This window comes from Durotheca rogersii (genome assembly GCF_024521655.1).
Source record: "Durotheca rogersii strain YMJ 92031201 chromosome Unknown GGS23scaffold_5, whole genome shotgun sequence".
In the NCBI taxonomy this organism is placed as follows: Eukaryota; Fungi; Ascomycota; class Sordariomycetes; order Xylariales; family Xylariaceae; genus Durotheca; species Durotheca rogersii.
The window spans coordinates 1,207,389-1,229,337 of record NW_026251236.1 but is presented as its reverse complement, the minus strand read 5'-3'; the positions used below and the strand labels follow the sequence as shown (position 1 = coordinate 1,229,337).

The window sequence follows — 21,949 nt, the reverse complement described above, 5'->3', positions numbered from 1 at the left end:
ATTAATCTTTTTATTTAGGTTAATCGTTATTAATGCTAGAGCTAGGCCTTTTCGGTAAGTATCGATCTTATTTAATTAATTTTCTAGACGTCCCGGGTAAAACTTTCTTCGTAGGTTTCGAGGTAGGACTTAACTTTAATTTACTAAGGTCGGAACTTAGTTAAGTCCTTATCGTTATAAGCCGTAAGTTTAATAAGGTATATTAAGTTAATCGTTATCGTAATACTTCGTCGATTATTTATAGCTTTAATCTAGGCCCGAACTATACGTTCTTCGGCTAGATCGAGAGGCTTTTAAGGTTCTTTAGGGGCGCCTAATAAGCGTCGCGGCCTTTACGGGTCCTTAGATTTTAAGCCGTCCGAGTTATCGGAATCCCTTAGGTTTCTTAGGGTATTCCGCGGGGTCCTTAGCGGTAGCGGTAGTCCTTACCCGGTTCCTCTTAATATAAAGGCGCCCGTAGCGGCGTTTTAAAAACGAGTTCTTATTCGCGTAGCGGTACGTTTAGCCGCGGCGTTTTAAAGTACGCCGTTACAGATAATCTCCCTTATTTTAGCCTCGTTATTAATATATCGTCCTATAGATACCGTCGTAGGGCGAGTAGCCGGTACGGGGGTAGGTATTCGAGTCCTTTAGCTAGCTCCGGCTATAATAGATTCGATATTCGTTAGCTTATTACTTAGTCGTCGTTATTAATATTCTTTAATTAGATTAGTTACGTAGGCCTTAAGATCGTCCTTAATTAATTAAGTCTTTTCCTTTATAGTTCCGGGGGTAAGATATTTCTTTTTAAGAATTTCGTTAATTTATTCCTTCTTTTACGCGGCTTATAAGCTAACGTTCGTTATTAATTTATTATATTCTTCGCGTAGTTAAACTAAGGCCCGTTAGTTCTAAAGGGCGGCGTTTTTAAGTTAGTTTATAACGGCGGTTCGTACTTTATTTTATCGGGTAAACTTAGCTATCGTTTCCTATACGTTCTAGGCGAAGTAAGTACTTTATTTTACGACTTACTTTTAGAACTCGTGGATTTATATCTTCGTAGTTCGGATACCGGTTATTTATATAGCCGTAGCGGTTTAATAAAGCTATCGTAGTTATTCGTATTACTTCTTTAGGATCGTATTTTATCGGTATTTTATATCGATTTAATTAATTAGTATTATTAGGCTTTAATATATTTATTTTATTTACTTATATAAATCTACGATTTATTACGAGGGATTACGTATAATTACTTCCGAGTTCGTAATTTTCGGAGCATTAGTTATAACTACTTCGTATTCTTAGGGTTAATATACGACGAGAGATTTATCGGTCGGTTCGGGGATCGCTTTTAGTTAAGGCGCCGGAAAGGTTCGCTATCGTTCGGCGTTTTTTACTTTTAATTCTACTATTACGGCCTTTAATTCGTTAATCGTAGCTATTATCTAAGCTACTTCCGTTATAAAGACCGACGCTAGCCCGGAGGTAGTAGTCCGCGGGAATAGGAACGCCTACGGTTCTTCCGTAAAAGGCCTAGGTTAATTTATTAGTAACGATACCGAAGCGGCGGTTACGTATAACGTAGGTTTAGGCGTAAGCTTTTCCTATTATTAACTTATAATAAAGTTATAAGGTTAAGAGTAATATAGAATTATTTATAATAAGGGAATATACTTAGAATAGGTTTAATTTAACTAATAATTCTATAGGAGGTCTCTTAGGTCCTTGCTTCCCTTAAGTTTCCTAGTTTTATTCTTATTTTAATATACTCCTAAAGTACCTCCGTACCTTAGTACTTAGGTACCCTAATACCGAAGCTATCCGTAGCTTATTTAGGACTTTCCTTGGTAGGTCGCCGAGGCGGCGACCTTAATGCCTAATATTATCCTCCTAACCCTTATGACCTGATTGTTGGTGTAGGGTTCCATCCCCGTGTGACAGCCCCGGCCTTCAACGACGCCATCGACTGCCATAGACGACGAAGAGACCATCCCTTGCCTCGATGGCTGTTGGTAAGAAGCGTCATCATGTCGTGGATTTCTTGGAACGCGGAGTGGAGGACGCCGACGATACAGGATAGACGTTCCAGCCGGACCGGGTCAAATACTTCGAACGACTTGGAGCCAGTGCTACAACTGCGGCAAAACCCAGATAGGGAGTTAACTATATCATCCAGGAGCAACGCAAGCCGTAGCATCTCGGAGATCCCGCACAAGTTTTATCGTGACCAAGAAGGCTTTTTCCGCCATCTACGGAAGTTGCAGGCTGACCGTCTGCCCCCAGTTCAGGCGCGAGGCGAAAGCTCAGCTCCATGAAGTGCGTATCTCTCAATTTCGGACCAGGGGTTTCCCTAACGCTGAGCCGTGGTTCAGGGGATATGAATATTGTCAGCGGAGGGTGAACGAGCATACCATCCTACTAGAGCTTAAGAGGAAATAACACCTGAGGGGAGAGGCGCGAGGCCGTAAAGGGATCTGGAAACGTTCTTGGATAGGTATAAGTTGCTTCTCGATCACACAGTAGACCCCTTGGACGACTCGGAGGCGTCCAAAAGATCGAGTCGCCACGAAGAGGCACAGCGTGTTCCATTCCGAATTCCTATTCTAGAAACTGTCATTCTTGTTTGCGGTGTTAACAGTGGGTGCGTGTAGGATTTCTGTTGGGTTCTTGGTTGGCTGGGTAGTTAACGAACGTCGCGCCAGCGAACCGCTAGGTGACGACTGTTGTGAGCTACATACGGTACTGTGCAGACACCCGAAATATCTACTTATCGTGCGGTATAGCGTCTTCGTATACAGTATATAGACTGTGTATTGCCGGTGGCTATATGAATGTCAGGGTGAATATCAGATAAATTGGTCCTCGTCAACCTGACAACAAGTGGCTACGGCTGTAGGAACCTGAACTCAGACATCAATGGTTGTCTTTTTTCTTTCCTTGATATCAGATTTGCGATGATTGATAGTGCCTATTAGCCGGAGACGATGGGACAGCGGATTACCATCACAAGTCACTTCATACCTCTTGAAATAGCCACCATGCTGAAGGGTTTTTTATTCATTAGGAAATAGGCCAGCAAAGCCATTCGGAAATGCAATCGAGTTATTAGAGTATTCTTCCGGGGATACCATCATCTTCTTGTCCTTCCCATCTCTGCCTGATCGATTTCCTCCCGGTCTCTTCTCATCAGCAAAGCAAAGGGTGTGGGTTGGTGGGATGGCTCTCCAGACAACTCCCCCTCGATCCTCGATTGCTTTCATCACTGTAGCCAACCCTGAGGTAGCTAGGTATGTAAAGAGCACTTTACCGCCATATACCAACTATTACCTGCCTATATAGGTGCCGAGCTGCTTACCAACGCAACCCAAAGGCTCTCAATCCAACGTATAATGCCTAGACCCGAGCTACCCGTTTCTCTTCTGTCACTCGTGGGCATAACCATCTACTTCCCCGAGCCCTAACGGGAATCATCGTCGAGGGAAAACACCGCCTCGCTATCCCGGCCATCTAACGGAGGGCCCTCATTACGCCGTCACCCTTGATACCCGCAACATTGAAGACACCAATCTCGGCGCCCGGAGGCCGTGAGACCATCATCAGCTTTCTCATGGCCTAGACTTCTATCCGTCAGCTCGACCTTGCCGGCCTTTCTGCTGTTTACTACCTGGACAAGGATTCTGCTACTGGGTCCAGCGTGGTATGAAGAACGTGACCGTTTTCATGGGACGAAGGCCTGCGCAAGGTTACGGTCATAGTTAGCGAGTAACGTAAGCTGACATGTTCACGCACGAGTACCCGCTCTCCATTTCTGAAGCCTAGTCTAGAGGTTCGCGCTCCGGCTACTACGGTCACTCCCAAGCCCTGACAGACTCAAGCCTGTGCATGGCAGTGTAAGCTGGCGGCATCGTGGAGTTTACCACGGATAGCGCGGATCCGAGAGAGCATGAACGCTCCCAGTTGCTCACGCGGGAGCCCAACTCGTCTCACAACAGTCTGGGTGAGAATAATCAGCAGAGAATATGGACCGGAAGCAGAGAATGGGCGAGAATCCTGGAAGACAACACCACTCTGACAGGAGGCGTTTAACAGAAACGAAAAGGCAATGCTAGGTTAGGGTCTGATTGGTATACGCAACCCGAGAGGCGGCGACTATTTCGGTTCATTCCTCGTGGGGACAGTTTGTCGTTCAGTCATAAGGGGTAGGTGATAAATACACGATGTAAAGAGAAAATCGCTTGATGTAGGTTGCTAAGGAGGGAGGGACTTGGACCTATTGGCGAACCGTCGTTGGAAGACGGATACCTCCATCTTGCGACAGGCTGACTCCCAGTCTGTCGTCCATTCGCGGTAGAATGGTTGATATCCTAGAATTCCTCCTATCCACCTCCCGATGACGATACCCAAGACTTGGGCTATTGTCCTACCGAACGGTATCCAAGGTGGGAGAGAGAGGTAAGATCCACCGGCGTCGAACATCTACGAATGCATACTTGAGCAGGGACATCAAAAGGCAGGGAGGGTGGTGGCGGTAGTGGTGGTGGTTCAGCTTACACTCATAACCTGAATCAGATCGATCTTCATGCCCTTCAAGACGACCTGGTCCTGGTACGCGTACCAGTTCTCGAAGAAGACGGTATCCAACCGTAGCGGCTCCGGAGTCCTTTCACCTGAAAGTATGAATCTAGTCACCTTCGTGTCCGGGTCCGCACCCTCGCTCTTCCTGTCGGACACTGGCGAGTAGAGCCTGTGGTTCGTCCACGGGAGAACTGTGAACTCGCCATCTTCGGGAAGGAGTGTGCTCTCTTTGCCTTCCACTTCGACTACCAACCGCCCTTCGAGAACCTCGATATACTCCTCCTGGTGCGGGTGCAGGTGCAGCGGCGGCTTGCGCGATGCGACGGCGACGACACGCGGGTGCTGAAGCAGGAAGGTCACCTCGTATGCGAAGACACGGTCGGGATGGGAAGGGTGGGTGATGACATGCGTAGTTATGCCGCCCTCGAAGCTATATATAGTAAGGAGATCATCACCGTCTTTAGTCGGCAAATCTATCGCGCATTCTCTCGAAATCAAACAGGATCCACGTGGTTGATCCACGCGGAAAAACAACGAGGTAGTCGACTTACGCGGTGATGGTGTGTCCCAGATACGGATCGTCGGTCATACTGATTCGGTGACGTATATGTATGTATCGTCAAGCTGCGATGGCGATCTTATGGCGATGCCCTGGGCGGCGAAGTTCTCCTTTATCATTCGTCTTCGTCTCGTCGGATAGGCGTAGAAGGGGGACATCCATGCTTACGGGAAATGTACAAATTAGCTATGCATCTCATCGTCTCACGAGGTCGGGGCTGCCTTCGAGAGGCGTTGACGATATCCCCCGGTTCTCTTCAGCTGTCTAGGATCACCTTTCCCTGGTACGATACTTAGCTGTGGTGTTATGCTAGCGTGTTCGTCCGTCAAGCGGGATTGTAGGATGGATTCCCTGTTCACATGGCAGCACGGCGCGATATAACCCACCCTATCTTCCTCCCTTACCATTGCGAATTGCTAGGGCTTCGGGCGAAGAATATTCTGAAGCCGTCGCCACTAGCGAAACCGCCAACTACCAGACTCGGACAAGGGGGCTCGAACATGCAACTCGTTACTACGTAGCAGCCGTACGACGCCCGAACAGCTACCCAATCGATCATCCCTACTAATATGAAAAAGAAAAAAAACTAGCTGCTAAACGAAAGGCCAAGAGCCGGCGGGACAGGCCAAGGGCTGTCTAGGCCACGAGGTCATTCCCTCCAACTCACACGCAGACGCGCGTCGGGTTCGGATTTAGTTTGGGCTCCCGGGATCTGTGCATCTTCGACGACTTCCCTCCTCGCGCGCCACGAGCCCTACTTCCCATAGGCATGCTACTGAGGTTATGGATCAGATCTCCCCGTCCCGAATGAACGGTTCGTGACATAAGTCACAGTCTGACGCGAGAGCCATGTGGGCAACAACCGCGGAACTGGTAACGGCTTAAGCTACCCCGCGGCACAGCCGGGTCGATTCCGTTATTCAATATTCGCCTACTATAGACGCCTATATATCGACACTAGCGAGGGTTCCTGGGGGGCTAAACTGCTTGGAGTCTCGTGGGTGAGATGGATCGTGCCAGGTCGACACACTCTGAACCAGGTACTATTCCGTTGCTCCCCCTCTTCCCCTTCCTCGTCCCCTTGCCCGCCTCTCCCCAAACATTACTTACTACCATGGCATATTCATGTCCGTCTCCTGTACGTAATTGTTGCCGGGCTCCGAGGGGTCCGGCGAGGTGACAAGGTGCAGCCACCAGGAAACCTCGATTCCCGCGTTAATGGTGATCCCTTGCCATGTTGCGCGTCTGATTGCATCATTACACCTGACCTACTATTAATGCACACGCCTAGAGAAGCTAGACATTGTAAAAGGACAACGAACAGGGCCAGGGTTACGTTGTCCGGCTGGTCAACCGGTGGCATGGCGCCTTGAGATATATGTACAGGTATAGGGATACAATGGCTACTTATGATATTACTCCTGTCACCTTTGGTTAGTTAGGTTACATCGGTTCTCCATGGGGACCAGATGAGTAGACCCCCGTTCCCTGCACAAGCTTTCCCAGGCAGCTCAAATCCCTCCGCAACTGGTTTATTCTTTGGGACACACCGCTTAGAGCATCCTTGGCCACTGTAGTCTTCGGCCTTGCCACGTTGTTAGTTTCGTCGTATCCGAAGACAGTTCGGTTTCATTGGTGAGGGTGCGCGTATGTATGCATGTGTGTGGTTGGAGCAGCCGTCGTCCCCCTCGATCCTGTCGATCAGTCCCTGCGCGGAGCTCTCTCGTCATGTTTCTTGTCATGTTCTAGAGCGCCGCTGACTCATGTTGAGCACCAATAAGGTCTTCTAGTAGACGGCCTTGACGTCGGTGGGATCTGTGTTGCGTGGTCCCTTCACGAGAACGGCGCTGTCAGCGGCTGGATGCTACATGAAAACGAGGGTTCCGACGTCAAGATATTGACGCCATCTAGCTCCAGGCTCGATGCTAGCATCCCGGAGATTATTTCCGAAGCCTTCTCTGTCCGTCCAGGTACCAGAGCCAAATCCCCCCTACTACCTCCGCTAGACAAGTTAGCATGACCGCCTTACGTCGACGGATCCCGAGACTTAGCGAGCGAACTAAGACACAGACATTGCATCCACCCGCTCGCCTGGCACCTAAAGATGCTTTTTTTCTCAAATGGCCGGGGGGTTTTGTATACATATAATATTCCAGAAAAACATATGCCTCCTGAAATAAGCCACGATCAAGTTATGGTTACGGCAAAGGCTTACAGCAAACATGACGTTTTCATACGGAGGTCAATGTCCTCTGCCAACTGACATGGGTTGGCACCCGGGATAGCTTCAAGTGAGGCCAGGATGATTTCCACAGCTCCGGTCGAGTGTTACCCAGCCAAGAAGATCACCGATGAAACAAGTCTTCGACGCGACGCGCCGAGCCTGCGCCTTGCCATCATAGATAAGGCCTAGATAATTCCTCACACTATAGTCGCGACAACCCGGCCTATGCTCGTTAAGATGCCTCCACCTTCGGCCCAAACACACAGCCACGATGCCTTCTTCAGTATCGTATCCCGTGAGCTTAACAGCGAATGGTTCATTAAGAGTTGACGTCTGAGGCACTGGGAACGACACCAACGAGGGCTCTGAACCGCACACCTTATTCTAGACCATTACAAACACTTACGATAGGGCCTTGGCCCTTTACCTACATGGTTAGACGATGCAGAACGGTCTAGCCTAGGCTTTTTGCGGCCTATGAGACGAAATATGGCTTTCAGCAGGCGAGATGAGTCTTCAGCATTCTCGATGCGGTCAGTCCAGCTCGTTTTAGGGTCGTCTCGGCGCCTATACTATACCTACTCATAGTCTCAACACCCCACTCGATATACGAGCCACGCAGACGGCAAGGTTAGCGAATGCTGAGCGCCATCGAGGGCAATTCTAATCCTACCACAGCCGTTGAACCATTTCGGTGGGTGTGCCATCCAGTCCCAGGGTAAACCACCAATGGAACGGTCATAGGCTATTACGAGCACCACCTCTCTATCTACTCTCTTTTGAGAGAGGGACCGGATCACAGAATATGTAACAGCATCGACGAGACCATACTACCTACTCCAAATTATACAGCCATGTTGATAAGGCTAGGGAAGTCGGCCGTCAAGCACGTCGCCCCTGGTGGCTGGTAACCTCTCCTGATGTAGGTGGTCCAATAACTTGGCACGAGTCCCCGCGTCGAGCCTCCAAAATCTCGTCTCCAAGCAAGCCAGTCAATCCGATTGACTGTTCCCCCGCTTATATCATTGAGCTGTCTCGTCAGTTGCCGGCTAGACTACCATCCATACACCCTTTCGACGCCATCCTACCTACTCAGCACTACGTTGTAGTCCGCCGTTCCGGCGGTGGAGAGCAGCCATGGACACAATAGAGTGGGGATTTGAGAACCCGACAATTCTTTCTCAGACGGCTATGTGTGGGTAGGAGAGACAGTGTGTAATAGATTCCGTTAGACACGGCCGCCGTACCGTGGCACTCCAATACTGCTTGGGGACTGGAAGGCGTCGAGACTCCAATCATACGTTAGCATTTATTTATATGCATCAGAACACGTTCGCTACTCTTCCTACCATGTTCGACGACGGCACAGATAGCCGGATCTTCGGGATATGCGATAAGCTCCCGCGCCGTGCCGCCAGGGAGGATTTCCTTGCCTGATGTATGCACTCAACAGCCGACGGGTCCCCTGGCCTGGCCAGTCAATGGGATGACGAGCTAGATGCCTACGAACATTGCATCGGACGCGGGCCTACGTCTAGCAGGCGGCGCATTCGTAGGCCGAGGGACCTGACGGCAGCTCTGGCTGCGTCGAATGTAGGTACCATACCCACGAAGCTCGCCATCTACGCGGGACTTTCGACAGACCGTTTGCAGACGGCCTAGCCGCGATAGGAATGCAAATATACGCTTGCCGTCGTAGCAATTTCCCATTTGGATTTGTCTCTCGAGCTACGGCGCAGACGGGGCCGGCTTTACAGCTTCTCATTAGCTCTCTCGACCAGGCCGCCAAAGCAGTAGTAAGACCGATTGGCTCGATTTGGGCCTCGTCGACGGCCGCCTTGTTGTACGTGCGTCCGATGGGACAAGCCTCACGCCCCCTCGGATTTGTCGACCAGGGCAGACTCCAGTTTGGGGACGAGAGATCAGGTTCGCGTATGCGGAGAAGAGCAACGGGGATCGCCATGGCCAAGGTGACGGGGTTATCCGCGACGCTGGGACGCATCGCGAATCAATTGGACGGGTGTGTATCCTTGTTCGAGAGGCAAAAGAAAGAAGGGCTCCGGACTCTCTCGCTGGATGACAGATAGCATTCTCGTGGGGTGTGAAGGATTCCCGGCACGGTCTCCTATTGGAATTTGGCTGGGCCCAGCAATGAGACTATCCAAATTAGCGGCACGGGCTATCCTACACGGTGATAGTTAGAGATCCCAAGTGGACGGATTACTATATAAACCGTTGCGCTATCTATCCGGGATGACCTTCTAGAAAAGAAAGGAGACAGAGTGTTTCCTCCCGGTCTATTCTCACCTCGTCACTTTGGTGTCGGGCTCTTCCCTCTGTTGACACTCATCATGAACGATAATCCGAGCAACGAAAAGGCGCTGCCTGAAGAGCCGCCCGTCGTCTTCCAAAACAACGAGCTCGCTCAGCAATACGGTGGTGGACATGCCGGCGGGTGGGTTGGGCGTCTGCCCTCGTCCTGGGTTCCCTATGTGCAGCTGGCACGGCTAAGTCCTCCCGCGGCCCTCTTCCTCATCTATTTCCCGCACTTCTTCGGCGTCCTCCTCGCCGCCATCATCCAGAAGTCGCCCCTGTCCCAGGTCCTACGCGCGAGCCTCGTCATGCTTGGGGGGAGCTTCTTTTTCTCGAACGCGGCCCACGGCTGGAACGACCTCATCGACGCTCCTATCGACAAGGCGATCGCTCGTACCAGCAAGCGCCCTATCCCCCGCGGCGCTATTACGCCCCGCGCCGCCTTCGTCTTCACCATCACGCAGGCCGTGGGCGCTGCGCTCTTTCTTCTCCTGATGCCCAGCGGGACCGCCGTCTACGCCGTGCCCAACATCATCGGCACCGCGTACTACCCCTGGGCCAAGCGCCACACCAACTTCGCGCAGCTGGTGCTAGGCTTCTGCCTAGCCTACGGCATCGTCATGGGGTCGTGCACTATGGGGCTGAAGCCCTTCACCGGCGGGCCGTTTGGGGCCACGGATAAGGTGTGGGTTGAGCCGTCGATCGCGAGCCTGCTGCTGGCTTCGGTGCTCTGGACCGTCATCTACGACACTATCTATGCGCACCAGGACGTCAAAGACGATATCAAGGTTGGGCTGAAGAGCATTGCCGTTCTTTTCCGCGACTGGACGAAGCCCCTGCTGTGGCTGCTGCTCGCCTGCATGGTCTCTCTCCTATACTTGTGCGGCACTCTCCTCAATATGCGTACTCCATTCTACGCCATCGCCGGCGGCGGCTCCCTCCTCTCACTCGGCGCCATGATCGCCAACGTCGAGCTTAAGGACTCGGCGAGCTGCTGGTGGTGGTTCCGGTACGGCTTCTGGCTGGCGGGCGGCGCGATTGCGGGAGGGTTGCTCTCCCAATACGTGCTTATGTGGCCGGCCTTCTAGATATCACGGCCTACATGTACCTACCCATCATACTTTTAGGCGCGGTTTTTGCTCTCTAAATACTGTAAATACAAGAGGGGTTTCCCCTCCTTTTCCACCCAATAAACGCACGTAGCTGTATGTCCCACGGGGAGACACCCGGGAAACCTGGAATCCTATATGCCTATGAGGCGGAAGGGGAGGCAGGGCGAGATATCCTTCCCTCGCCATATAAGGTCGATCTAGTGCCATTATTTGGACAAGTCGACAGGCCGAATTCCCAATCTAGTATTCATCGAGGGATGATCACTCACGGTGTTCCATCGTGCCACTTCGGGGTGGGAATATTGTTCGGGATTGACGTAACTATCGTCGTGTTGCTTCAGGGGTAGGCTGCCCCAAGTTTCCGGCTGGAATGGGAAGGAGTTTTGATCCTCCTATCAGTATGGCGCAATGTCGGTCAGGATATTTCGATGCACCCAATCATCCCTCACGAGCAGCGTTGGCTGTAGGCACCTCAGAGGCGCAGCCATGTATGCCGGACAGACCGAAGCGGATGCTTGTGGAGCGGCGAGGACTCGATCACTAATTCGGAGCTTGGCCATCACATAGAAGTCGTGTATAACGGGGGAGCCGTGGTGCGTTTCATCGATACACCCTCCACCATTGGGAGGGATGTTTTCCCAGATCCCGCGTCCACCGTTTCGCTACAACTCTCTCACCGCGGGAGGATATTTTTGACCTCAGACCGGTAGCGGAAGGTCATTGGATCGCCATTCTAGGTCGATGACAGTCTTTCAGCGATTTCGGCTTTTCGTACCAGCCTTCTATCGGCAGACTTTCATCAAGGGTCCCTCAATCTAGCCTGTCAACCCCAAGTCCAGTGCGTAGATAGGCGTGTAGGCAGGCAGGTGTATGGTCGAAAGAGGCGGCAGTCCCAGCACTCCGTTGCAACATTACCGGCGCTACTGGGCTTGGATGTAACTGCGATCCGTTGGCCTTCCCAATCTTTAAATTCTAATGAAGAAATAAGACAGGGGTAATCAGTCATGGTATCCTCAGACGCTCAGGTAGAGACCGAATCAACACTGCTTCGAGTCTGAGAATAGGAAATGGCCCCGTTCTCATCGGATAATACCGACATATCACCTAGATGTAGGTAGTATTTATAGTAAGCTGGGCCTATCAAATTCGGCACACTGGTGACAGTGACAAAACAGACAGGATCTGTGTTGCCAGAGATCGGATCGTGTCCGCACTTATCTCGGTGGTTGCAAGTCGTCGTTATCGTCTGAGCGCCGCCCGTAGTCACACCCGTCGATGCCACGTTCCCCAGTGTCTGCATCGCGATTAAGCTTATCCCAACATCCGTCTGCCCCAGGGTCCCCCCTGGATATTTTCAACTCTCTCTTTTTGTCGTCCGCAATTGAAGCCGTCCCCGGCGACTCAACTCGAATCACAGCTGGAGAGGAAAGCAGAGAAGTTACCAAATAGACGGGCGACCTCACTGAAGAAACGAAGAGACAACTTGATTCGAGCATACATAGGTAGGCAGCCTTACGAATGCGGTGTGTTCTATTGTCGAGTTTTCTCTGGATAAGGGGCAGTTTCTCTTGAAGAGACTTGAGATGAGGAGAAGGGGAATCGTCTGCTGACGTAGGCACCTCTTGGTAGGTATCGATAGAGAGCGTGGGGTCTAAAAAGGATGTACCTAGATGTACTTGATTAAATGTGAGGGCCTCAGCTAAATATATTGTACTGAATACCTGCCCATCCGCTTACGGCAATATGCCGGCACAACGCCGACAGACCGAAGTCGGACCAATCAGATGCTGCGAATTGTCGGAGCTTCTCGTCCCCGTAATTGAGATTATACCTTTTAAACAAATATTTTTTGGATTCGATTAAACGGACTTGCATCTAACAAACTCCGATCTTGCTCTTCATTTCTTTTGCAAAGCCAGGTCTAGCGTCGGTGTTCGGTGTCCAAACTTATACACATCATACGTGCCCGTACGGAAAACCACCAGATCTTCTGGCGGGAGGACAGAGTGAAGTCCGCACTTCAACATCCATATCAGCACCAGCGGAGGCGCCTAGACTCGATTGTATCACGCCGCCGGCTCTCTAACGCCGATTCTTCGAGAGGCTGAACGCCTTCATCCGTGCGGCCCAGCTATGAACCCGCAGCGCCAACCCGGCGGCCAGATTATAGACCTGCAACAGACCCCCTCGAACCGTGTGTTGACGGGGAAGTACCGACGGAATGGAAAGCTGCAGTATGCGTTTCACTCTATCCTGTCGTAGCATCCCGAGCTCACATCCGAGGGGGAGCTTGTGGGAATCAAGCCTAGATCCCCCACTGCCACGTAAGGTACGCAGCCGAATGCCTTACTGGCCGGGAGGAATCAAGCTTGGTCCCGCTTGGCCGTCCGTCATAGATCCTGTGAACCGTGTAGGCGGTCCAAGCTGAGATGTGATCATGTCATACCGGCCTGCGGGAGATGTGTGAAGAGACGATGTGTTGATCGCTGCTCTTACCACCCCAGCCCTCTGACTCGGGTAAGTCGGTATATACCCGTTCCCCCCTCTACGACCACACACACACACACACACACACACTCTCTCTCTCTCTCTCTCTCTCTCTCTCTTCTTAATCTGCGTGTATAGCCAACCTCCGGCGCTGATTAGCGATAGCTGATGACGAGACTAATAAGCATAGACCCGCCGAAAAGACGAGACTGCTCCTCCAACGCCATTAACACCCACTCACGACGGGAGTTCGGTAATTGCTGTGCAGTCCGTCGAGACATCCAGTGTGAAATCTCCGAACATATCAGCTTCTCACACCCCACGGTTGCGTTCTACAGATATTTGGGCGCGCGGAGCCCACCGGGCCGCGTCTGCCCCTCCGTTGCATATCCGGGATGAGCCTACGAGCCGCACCGGAAACCGCGGCTTTCTCGGGGAGACGTCATATTTCTCAATCTTCGCAGATGGACTGGGAAATTTCGCCATCCCATCTGATCCGGAACCGTCCAAGGTCTGGCTATCACACGACCGAATCGCGCAAGGATGTAAAATCCTTTCCTTCTTAAAGGACGGCTCTATGGTGAACCGCTTGGTAGCACGCTGGTACCAAATATGTGAAGACGAGGGCTGTGTATGCATAGAGCCTATCATGAAAGAATGGCTTTGGGGGCTTGGGCTGCATCATGGAGATGTTGTACGTACAGAACGAATCGCTTGCCATTTCCTGGCGAATCCCCTACCCTCTTTCGTCACGCTTCTCTCTCGAATATCTCGAGTTCCATACTCCCATCTGGCCAATATTTACGTTAGCAAGACACTAACGTAGTCGCAGTTGAGAGAGCAAAATCCGGACAAGATTCGCCGATTGTGTGAATTACTCTGGCGAAACACGGAGACGCCGCTAAGCCTCGACAAGAACATAACGGCGGCACAAGTGAGTCTTCGTTTAAAAAGTTCTCCGGGGTCTCATATGCCCTCACTTTAAGAGGGAGCAGTCTTCTCTAGCCTTCCTAGATACCTCAGCCCACCAACGAGCCTGATTCCCTGTACCGATTTCTAGTACCTGCTGCTGAGAAGAGTCACTGACACTGTACCGTAGTGGGCACGACAGGGTACGGGGCCTCACTTGAGGTGGGAAGTTGTCGGCCTCATTGCTGCCATTGCTGGCCAATGTGCAAATACCCCCGACCCAGCCATTGGGCCATTCAGAAAGCGTAATTTCGCGACCCCTTCGTTCGCGAGACAGATGAGCGAGATTGCAGAGGCTTGTATTGGCTTCTGCCGCGATTGCGAGACGATGGGTGATATGTTCCTCTGGCTGCTTATGGAAAACTACTGCTTGACCGCCATGCTGAAGGGCGAGAGTAGTCAGGCTTCGTATGTACAATGCGGTGAAATCGTGACCGCCGTAGTCTCGGTGGGTCTGCACCAGGGAGTTCAAGCTGACGATCAGCTCCCCATCTTCATCTCGGAGATACGAAAGAGACTTCTCGTCCAGACGTACAGTGCAGAGATCGGCATCGCGACATTCTTGGGTCGCCCGCCGAGGATTTCACATCGTTATTGCAATTTCCAGTCGCCCCTTGATCTCTCCATTTCCCAGCTGGTTAGCGAAGGAGACGAGCTGGCCCTAGCACTTGCCGGATTAGACGACAAGGGGTTCAACACAGCTGGGAACATATATCGTGTCACCTGGGTGAAGACTTGGATGGGCCTCGCCCCGGAGAGAGAAGATGTGCTGGACCTAGCCGTGGGCCGGTACACTCGCGATGAGATCCTACAGCGAGCAGATTTGATCCAGAGCAGGAGCGAGCAGTACTGGGACAGCTTACCGAATTTCATCAAGAAATTAAGAGATGGGCCGTTAGAGACAGAAGGCAAGAAGTCGACGGAAATTCTATTCATGACCGTCTTGCGCCAGGCGTTCCGTGCCAACGACCTCCTGTTACAGCGCGTATTGATTCGCAAAGCCGGTGCCAGTTCGGAAAGGCTCGTAGATATTGCGCGCTCGACCTTCAAGGATATCCTACACATGAGCCAACGCCACGACCTGGGGGCGCTACTACAGAACGACATGGCCTCTCTCCTCGCTGTGCAGGGCCTACGAAGCGCGGCCGTCATCGCGGTGGAGCTTTTGAAGCAGGAGCAGTTCCCCGTCTATCCCAAGGAGCCTCTCGTGCCTAGGAGCCAGACAATCCAAGATCTAGCCGTTTTCGCCGCTCGATTAGGAGCGATTGACCCCACGGATGGCTCCTTTCTCTTATGTGACCAGGGTCGCAGAGTCATCACTTACATCCTCGACAAGATTCTAACCCCCCAAGGCGTCCCAGATCAACCATTACCTCCGCGTGTCCCAAGTCTCACGCAGCCAGATGAGCAGCAGCAGCTCGGCCCAGTAAGCTTAGATACGAATATCGACGCTTCGGTACCAACCGGGCTGAACCCTCTCGGGACGATGGATTTCACCATGATGGACCTGAATTTCGGAATCGAAGCACCCTTTTTGGGCCCTGACAACGACTTCATGCAGTGGCTCGAAAACATGGATTGGGAACGGCCGATTCCATGGGACGGCGGAGGGCAGAATGTTCCCAGTTGATAAAGGAGAACGTATCCCATCACACCTTGCCCCCCTGAGTAGTTCATAGAAGTCAACAATGCTTTCTCTAGTGATGTACCTATAACGATCCTGCTGCGAAACGACCAGATCACGACGGGTCAGGCAGGTCGATAGCCCTCACGAGACGCCTCTCCAATCCTCCGCCCTCGCACTCCTTTCCTTTTCCCTTTTCTTTCCCCTTTGAGTTTGTTTGTCCGGTTTTGAAACCCTACTACTAGAAAAACGCATGTAGCGAGTCATTCGCCCACACGCCCGAATCCCTCATTCATACTTGACAACCTTCCTCTCAGCCTACCCGGACCGGGACCGAAGGGAAAGGCAAGGGTTTCCTCGCTGCCCATATTAACCGACCAGCTTTATACCCTATAAGAGAGTATCCTACCTTCCATAGTCGGTGGAGTTGCATAAAATCCAGTCCTTGCTGGGCCCTTCACAGCCGTGTCGACATGGTCCCGTTGTGCATTGCATCATGACTACGCTCGAAGCTCATCATGCGGTAACCAGCCCCCTTCCTTTGATCCCGTGTTCTCCGTCTGCGTGATATACGAAGGTCTAAGGGGCAAGCCCGGCAGACTTTTCTTTTAGTATCTATTGATGGCTATATAGGTAGGTAGACATTTCCCCTCCACCAAGTGTGTGGTTATAAATAGGAGTGCTGTATTCCAAATTCGTGCCGTTCGCCATGGTCCATCAACGCGGCGACGACCATGATATCCCCCAGGAGCACCGTCTTTATAGGTTAGTAGACCCTAGCCGAAAACCGTCGCACTCACTACCATTTTCCAATGTGATGGGATTCTGATAGTTATGGCTAACCGTTACGTGTAGACATGGCGCCTGGCTACCCGCGGATTACCGCATCCAACACGAATGGCTCAAAAAGCAGATCGACTTTGTCGACAACAACCCCAAGAAAGAGTTGATCCCCGTCCTCCAGGAGTTCAAGCATTTCATCGAGGGGAGCCCCCGGATCTATATGTATTTTAACCAGATGTGGGAGGAGATCCCGCACAAGAAGCCGTACGACATGGACCCAACCGGCAGCAAGAGACAGGTCCGGGGCTATCGACACATGCTCGCCGTGCTCAACCACATCATGATGCAGGCCCCGCATTGGACTGAGGCTGGCTTTGGCGTCGGCATGGTCGGCGTCCCAATGATGGGAGTCTTCGACTACGCGATGGCCACACCTAGGTTGGACCCTATCCTACTGCTGCAAGCGGGACGGCCGAGCGCTTGACTAACTAGCGCTCTATGAACACGTAGCGGGCACGCTGCATTCTTGGACCCGGGCGTTAACAAGATGCTGAAGAAGATACTCAACGAATGGGGGAAGTTTCTCAAGGTATACCTTCGAATAGGGAGAACTACCGAAGGTAATCTCTGCTAATAGCAACTTGTCTCGTCACCAAGTCGCCGCGATCGGCCGACGTCCTCGGGCCTCAAAAGCAAGGTTGGTTCTCGAAGACTGCGGTCACGGACCTGATGGAGGTGGCCAACGCTCCCCTCAAAACATCGCACAAATTTGAGGACATGTACATCTGCGACCCGACGGCCGAGCACTACGGCTTCCGGTCCTGGGACGGTAAGTTACACGCCTATCAAGGCTCCGCCTCTCTCCCCTCTACTGTACCTACGCTTTCTCCCCTTTCCGAAGCATAGAGAAGAATCAGCCAGTTAAACTAACCCGCGCTTCGCCACCCGCCGGCTTCTCCGCACTATATAGATTTCTTCACGCGTCAGCTCCGGGAGGGCGTCCGGCCGGTGGCGGCACCAGAGGACGACAGCGTCGTGGTCAACGCGTGCGAGTCGGCGGTGTACAACCTGGCGCGGCACGCGCGGCTGCGCGACCGGTTCTGGATCAAGCACGAGCCGTACTCGGTGCTCGACATGCTGGGCCACGACCCGCTGGCGGCGCAGTTCGACGGCGCCACCGTCTACCAGGGCTTCCTGTCGGCGCTGTCGTACCACCGCTGGCACGCCCCCGTCAGCGGCCGCATCGTCCGCGCCTTCGTCCGCGACGGCACCTACTTCAGCGAGCCGCTCTTCCAGGGCCCCGCCGACCCGAGCAAGTACGGCCGCGGCGCCGCCCCCGACCCCGACCCCGACCCGGCCTCCCAGCCGCGGCACAAGGCAGGTCAAGACGACGGCAGCGAGGAGGGAGGCGGCGGCGGCGGCGGCGAGATCGACAAGCGCAGCATCGCCGTCGCCCAGGGCTACCTGACGGCGCTGGCGACCCGCGCCGTGATCTTCATGCAGGCGGACAACGCCGCGATCGGCCTGCTGGCCTTCGTGGGCGTCGGCATGGACGAGGTCAGCACCTGCGAGCTGACGGTCGCGCAGGGCCAGCACGTCGCCAAGGGCGACCAGATCGGCATGTTCCACTTCGGCGGCTCCTCCCACTGCCTCCTCTTCCGCGCCGACGTGCCCGTCGACGGCTTCCCGCCCCGCGGCCGCCGCGAGAACGTCCCCGTCCGGGGCCAGCTCGCCGTTGTTCGCAAGTAATGTTGGCGGCCCCGAGAGGGAGAAAAGGAGGGAGAAAAGGAGAGAGAGAGAGAGGCGACGGAGGGGTGTGTGTGTAGTTTCACGTAGCAGTGCCTTATAAGGTTACTATTATGTGGCTGCCAAGTTCCAGGCAGATGTTTACCACCAAGTTCCTTCATAACCACTCTTTCTATGATGGATGCCTCTACCGCTTATCAAGGAATTACTAACCGACACAAGGCTGTGCTACGCCGCGTTTCCCCAGTAAATATTCTAAAACGAACAATTCTTTTTCAATATATATCTGAGAAGTGTCACTATATACACAATTTTGTCATGCCGTAGTACTATATACCATAGCCATCCCCCGATGATGAGGTGAACGTCCACCCACAGTCATCGCGGTCGCGTCCCGTACTGTTCCGCGCCACATTCTTCCATCACTGGAAAGACGGGTTGGCGTTATTGTACAGCTGCTCGAAGTAGGCCTGGAACCACGCGCCGGCCTCGGGCGCGGGCTTGAGCGCGTCGGCCAGGCCGCAGTGGGAGTCGTACCGGGCGGCGGTCGTGTCGCTGGTGCCGTCGCATTCGCCGCCGGGCTTGATCCAGACGAAGGCGTCGAGCAGCTCGTGGCCCGTGTCGGCCGACGGGCGGGGGCCGAAGCCGGTACCGATGACGTTGCACCAGTGGCCCCATTCCAGCTGGCCCGTCGGCTGTTTGCCGCTGCGGCCCGTATCGGTGATGAAGTGCGCGTCCCAGCCGTTGGCCGAGAGCAGCGGCCCCAGCGCATTCACGTACCGCTCCTCGTCGCAGTTAGTGTTGCCTTGCGTGTACGAAGGGCACGAGCTGATCTTCCAGGCGTTGTAGTTGGCGACGTTGGTGGCTAGTCCGCGCAGCGCCTTAGGCGACCCGGTATCCTTGTATAGCTGCGCGTACATCTGCGCGGCCGGCTCCAAGTTCGCCTGCCACCCGAGCCAGCCCGCGTGCCCGGCGTCGAGGTACATAGCGACGTTGGGCAGATCCAGATTCTGGATGGCGTACTTCGAGCACTCCTCATAGGCAGAGCGGGCGTTTGCGCACTTCGCGACATTCAAGTTCGTGACCATGTTGGCTAGCGAGTCGGGCTCTACAGAACGGTTAGCACAGCGCCTTCGATAGAGCCACTGGGGCGTTGGGGTGGCTGACCTATGACCAGGAGTAGCCGAATATCGGAGTAGGCCTTGAACAGTTCGACGATGGCATCGATGTACTCCTTGTATTTCTGAACACCGCCATCGATGATCGCATACTCGCCGTTCGACGCCGCGGCGGCGCAGTCACGGTCCGGAAGATCGTAGACAACAAAAATACCGGCGTAAGGTGGGTTGGCGCCAGCCTGGTTAGCCTTGCGAATGTCCGCCAAGGTCTCTGCTATCAACGGGACCTTGGCTCGAGTGTCACTATATAATATACCATGTCAGGCGAGACCTTCCAGAGACGCAAGGAACGGGTGGAGGCAATAGTTGGGTTACCTACAGCCACTGGAAGCTGGGAACCTCGGCAACAGCCGCCGCACCAGGGCCTAGAGTAGGGACAGCATAGGCCGAGACTTCTGAGGCGTAGTACGAGTTGGCCCACATCTTGACGCCCGAGAACGGGTTTCCGGTCCATGAAGCCGTACCGCTTCCCACCGGAATGGAAGCACCTGTTCCATATATTAGATTTCGTCTTCTTGCGGGGGAGTAGGTGGAAATGCGTGTGGAGCAAGGTAGACCCCGTCCAGCTTGATCGGATATTTCGCATAGACGTTGATTACTCACTTGTCGTTACGGTGCTGCTAACGGTAACCGTAGGCCTAGTAGTGGACGAGGTTGAGGGCGCAGGGGCCGTGGTAGAGCTCCTCGACGTCGTGCTACTAGTAGTGGCTGCAGCTCCCGGAAGGCATTGATGATACCACTCGCTGGACGCGACACATGCACTTCCGGACGCGCAGCATGTAGCTCCCGTCCAGCCTTGCCCGCCGCATTGGCCCCTATCATACGTGTCAGTTGGGAAAGGGACATCGTACATAGATGGAGAGAGAGATATTCATACCAGGCAGGTGCACAAGCCTCCTGACGTTCTTCGACTACGCTATCGAAGGGGGCGGCTAGAGCTGCTGAGCTCAGAGCAGCGATGAGAAGCTTCTTCGCAGACATATTGACTCGGCTTACTTTCAAACTCGAGGTGAAGAAGACTGTAAGCGTGCTGTGAATAAATCCCTTACCCAACAGGCTGCGGCTACGACTCCTTTTATCGCATTTGAGGCCCTTCGCGATCCTGAACCTTTCGGATAGTCGGGAACACAAGTCTTCTTGGTCAGACCGTGGCGTCCGTTGGACCACTCCATACTGGATCGTGGTTTTCCACCGTCCAGTCCGTTGAACGCGTGTCTGGCTCTCTTACTAACCTAGACGCGGGAACGCGGTTCACGGTTCCGGGAAAGGCGCAGGCACCGAGCTAGGTCGAACGATTTCGCCATGCAAGAAATCCGGGTCTCAAGTAGCCTCGGTAGAATTATCACGGCTCGCGGCGGCGACACTGCGGCTCGCGATAGGTTTATACGCCATGGTGCATACGCCGACCACGAAAAGTCCTCCAATGGAAATTGGCCGTAGCTGGGCGTCCCAAATTACAAGGTCCGCGGAGTTGGTGTGTGGGATCTAACCAACTTCGGGACTGATCTCGGAGGCATGTCTAAGACCCCAGAATAGGGAATCCATCTCCGTGAGGGGAATATCAGCTAGCGTCCCGGCAGAGGATGGCCTGCCAAGATGCTCTATTCCTCTCCCTCTCTCTCTCATCTGAGTTTTCCCTTGCCATCTCTTCTCTCTGCCTAACAGGCTAGCATTACCCCGTATCCTCGACAGGAAGTCGGGGTGGCAGCAGTAGCCGGACCAAGTCGAAGCGAACTGGTCACGGCTCGACTTCCGAGGGGCGAGGGGGCGATGGGACTTGGCGCCCCTGGAGATCCAGGCCGGTAGCTCCGTAGACACCTGAACGGATGTAGGTACGCCCACATATCACGCGGTCGGAGACAGCACCCATCTCACAGCTGTAGGCCTATAGCTGTATTCAGCTTCTCTAGGCGGAGACACTAGATCGAAATGAAGTAGGATTCGGGATACCGAACCTGCATACGTCGACCCGGGTTCGGGGAGATAGCAGGTATATGATGTGATGTCGCATATTAAGGACTGCGACGCATGCGAGTTTATAATTAAGTGACCATCGCCAGACAAGCAGGGGCCATCTACCTTAACACGGCGATGGGCGCTGACTACGGTGCCGTGCCCGAGCGAAGCTATATGGCCACTACAACCATATAACTAGGTAGAGATGTGTTTCTCGCGAACCCCCTCAGAGGTAGACCAAAGCGTGGGCGAGGATTTCGACAGCCACTTGCGATGTTGAAGGAGACAAGCACATAGGTAATGAAGACACTGCATCTGGGTGTTGGCGTGTGGGCGAAGAGATGAGGAGGGGAGGGACCAGAGCATGGGTAGGTTTAGAGTAGGTGATATGTTTTGATATATACCTCGACTATTTCAATACAAGGTACATGAAGTAAGGTA

General features: G+C 53.2%; 6 protein-coding genes across 6 annotated transcripts; 3 read left to right on the top strand and 3 right to left on the bottom strand.

Moving 5' to 3' along the window:
• Positions 1–3,836: 3,836 nt before the first annotated feature.
• Positions 3,837–5,275, bottom strand: GGS23DRAFT_419325 (uncharacterized protein). The gene is made up of 3 exons (XM_051513741.1): positions 5,109–5,275; positions 4,534–4,987; positions 3,837–4,458 (listed from the first exon to the last, which is right to left on the bottom strand). Exons 1-3 carry the CDS (start codon positions 5,144–5,146, stop codon positions 4,231–4,233), a joined length of 720 nt encoding a protein of 239 aa, XP_051373983.1. The 5' UTR covers positions 5,147–5,275; the 3' UTR covers positions 3,837–4,230.
• Positions 5,276–6,210: 935 nt separating this feature from the next.
• On the bottom strand, positions 6,211–6,574 carry GGS23DRAFT_558493 (uncharacterized protein). The gene has a single exon (XM_051515759.1). The coding sequence runs from the start codon at positions 6,477–6,479 to the stop codon at positions 6,240–6,242; it is 240 nt and encodes a 79-aa protein (XP_051373982.1). The 5' UTR covers positions 6,480–6,574; the 3' UTR covers positions 6,211–6,239.
• Positions 6,575–9,517: 2,943 nt separating this feature from the next.
• Positions 9,518–10,755, top strand: GGS23DRAFT_419261 (UbiA prenyltransferase). The gene has a single exon (XM_051513740.1). It carries the CDS (start codon positions 9,692–9,694, stop codon positions 10,739–10,741), a length of 1,050 nt encoding a protein of 349 aa, XP_051373981.1. The 5' UTR covers positions 9,518–9,691; the 3' UTR covers positions 10,742–10,755.
• Positions 10,756–12,898: 2,143 nt separating this feature from the next.
• On the top strand, positions 12,899–15,851 carry GGS23DRAFT_618267 (uncharacterized protein; the record flags this gene model as incomplete). The annotated part of the gene is made up of 5 exons (XM_051520922.1): positions 12,899–12,999; positions 13,162–13,282; positions 13,443–13,946; positions 14,085–14,186; positions 14,352–15,851. The coding sequence occupies 5 exons, from the start codon at positions 12,899–12,901 to the stop codon at positions 15,849–15,851; spliced, it is 2,328 nt and encodes a 775-aa protein (XP_051373980.1).
• A 352-nt stretch (positions 15,852–16,203) lies between these two features.
• Positions 16,204–18,598, top strand: GGS23DRAFT_419083 (Phophatidylserine decarboxylase-domain-containing protein). Its single transcript, XM_051513739.1, has 5 exons — positions 16,204–16,610; positions 16,701–17,066; positions 17,139–17,217; positions 17,286–17,457; positions 17,599–18,598. Exons 1-5 carry the CDS (start codon positions 16,555–16,557, stop codon positions 18,375–18,377), a joined length of 1,452 nt encoding a protein of 483 aa, XP_051373979.1. The 5' UTR covers positions 16,204–16,554; the 3' UTR covers positions 18,378–18,598.
• Positions 18,599–18,796: 198 nt separating this feature from the next.
• On the bottom strand, positions 18,797–20,533 carry GGS23DRAFT_603882 (carbohydrate-binding module family 1; the record flags this gene model as incomplete). The annotated part of the gene is made up of 5 exons (XM_051519529.1): positions 18,797–19,482; positions 19,542–19,795; positions 19,872–20,040; positions 20,156–20,367; positions 20,430–20,533. The coding sequence occupies 5 exons, from the start codon at positions 20,531–20,533 to the stop codon at positions 18,797–18,799; spliced, it is 1,425 nt and encodes a 474-aa protein (XP_051373978.1).
• Positions 20,534–21,949: the final 1,416 nt, after the last annotated feature.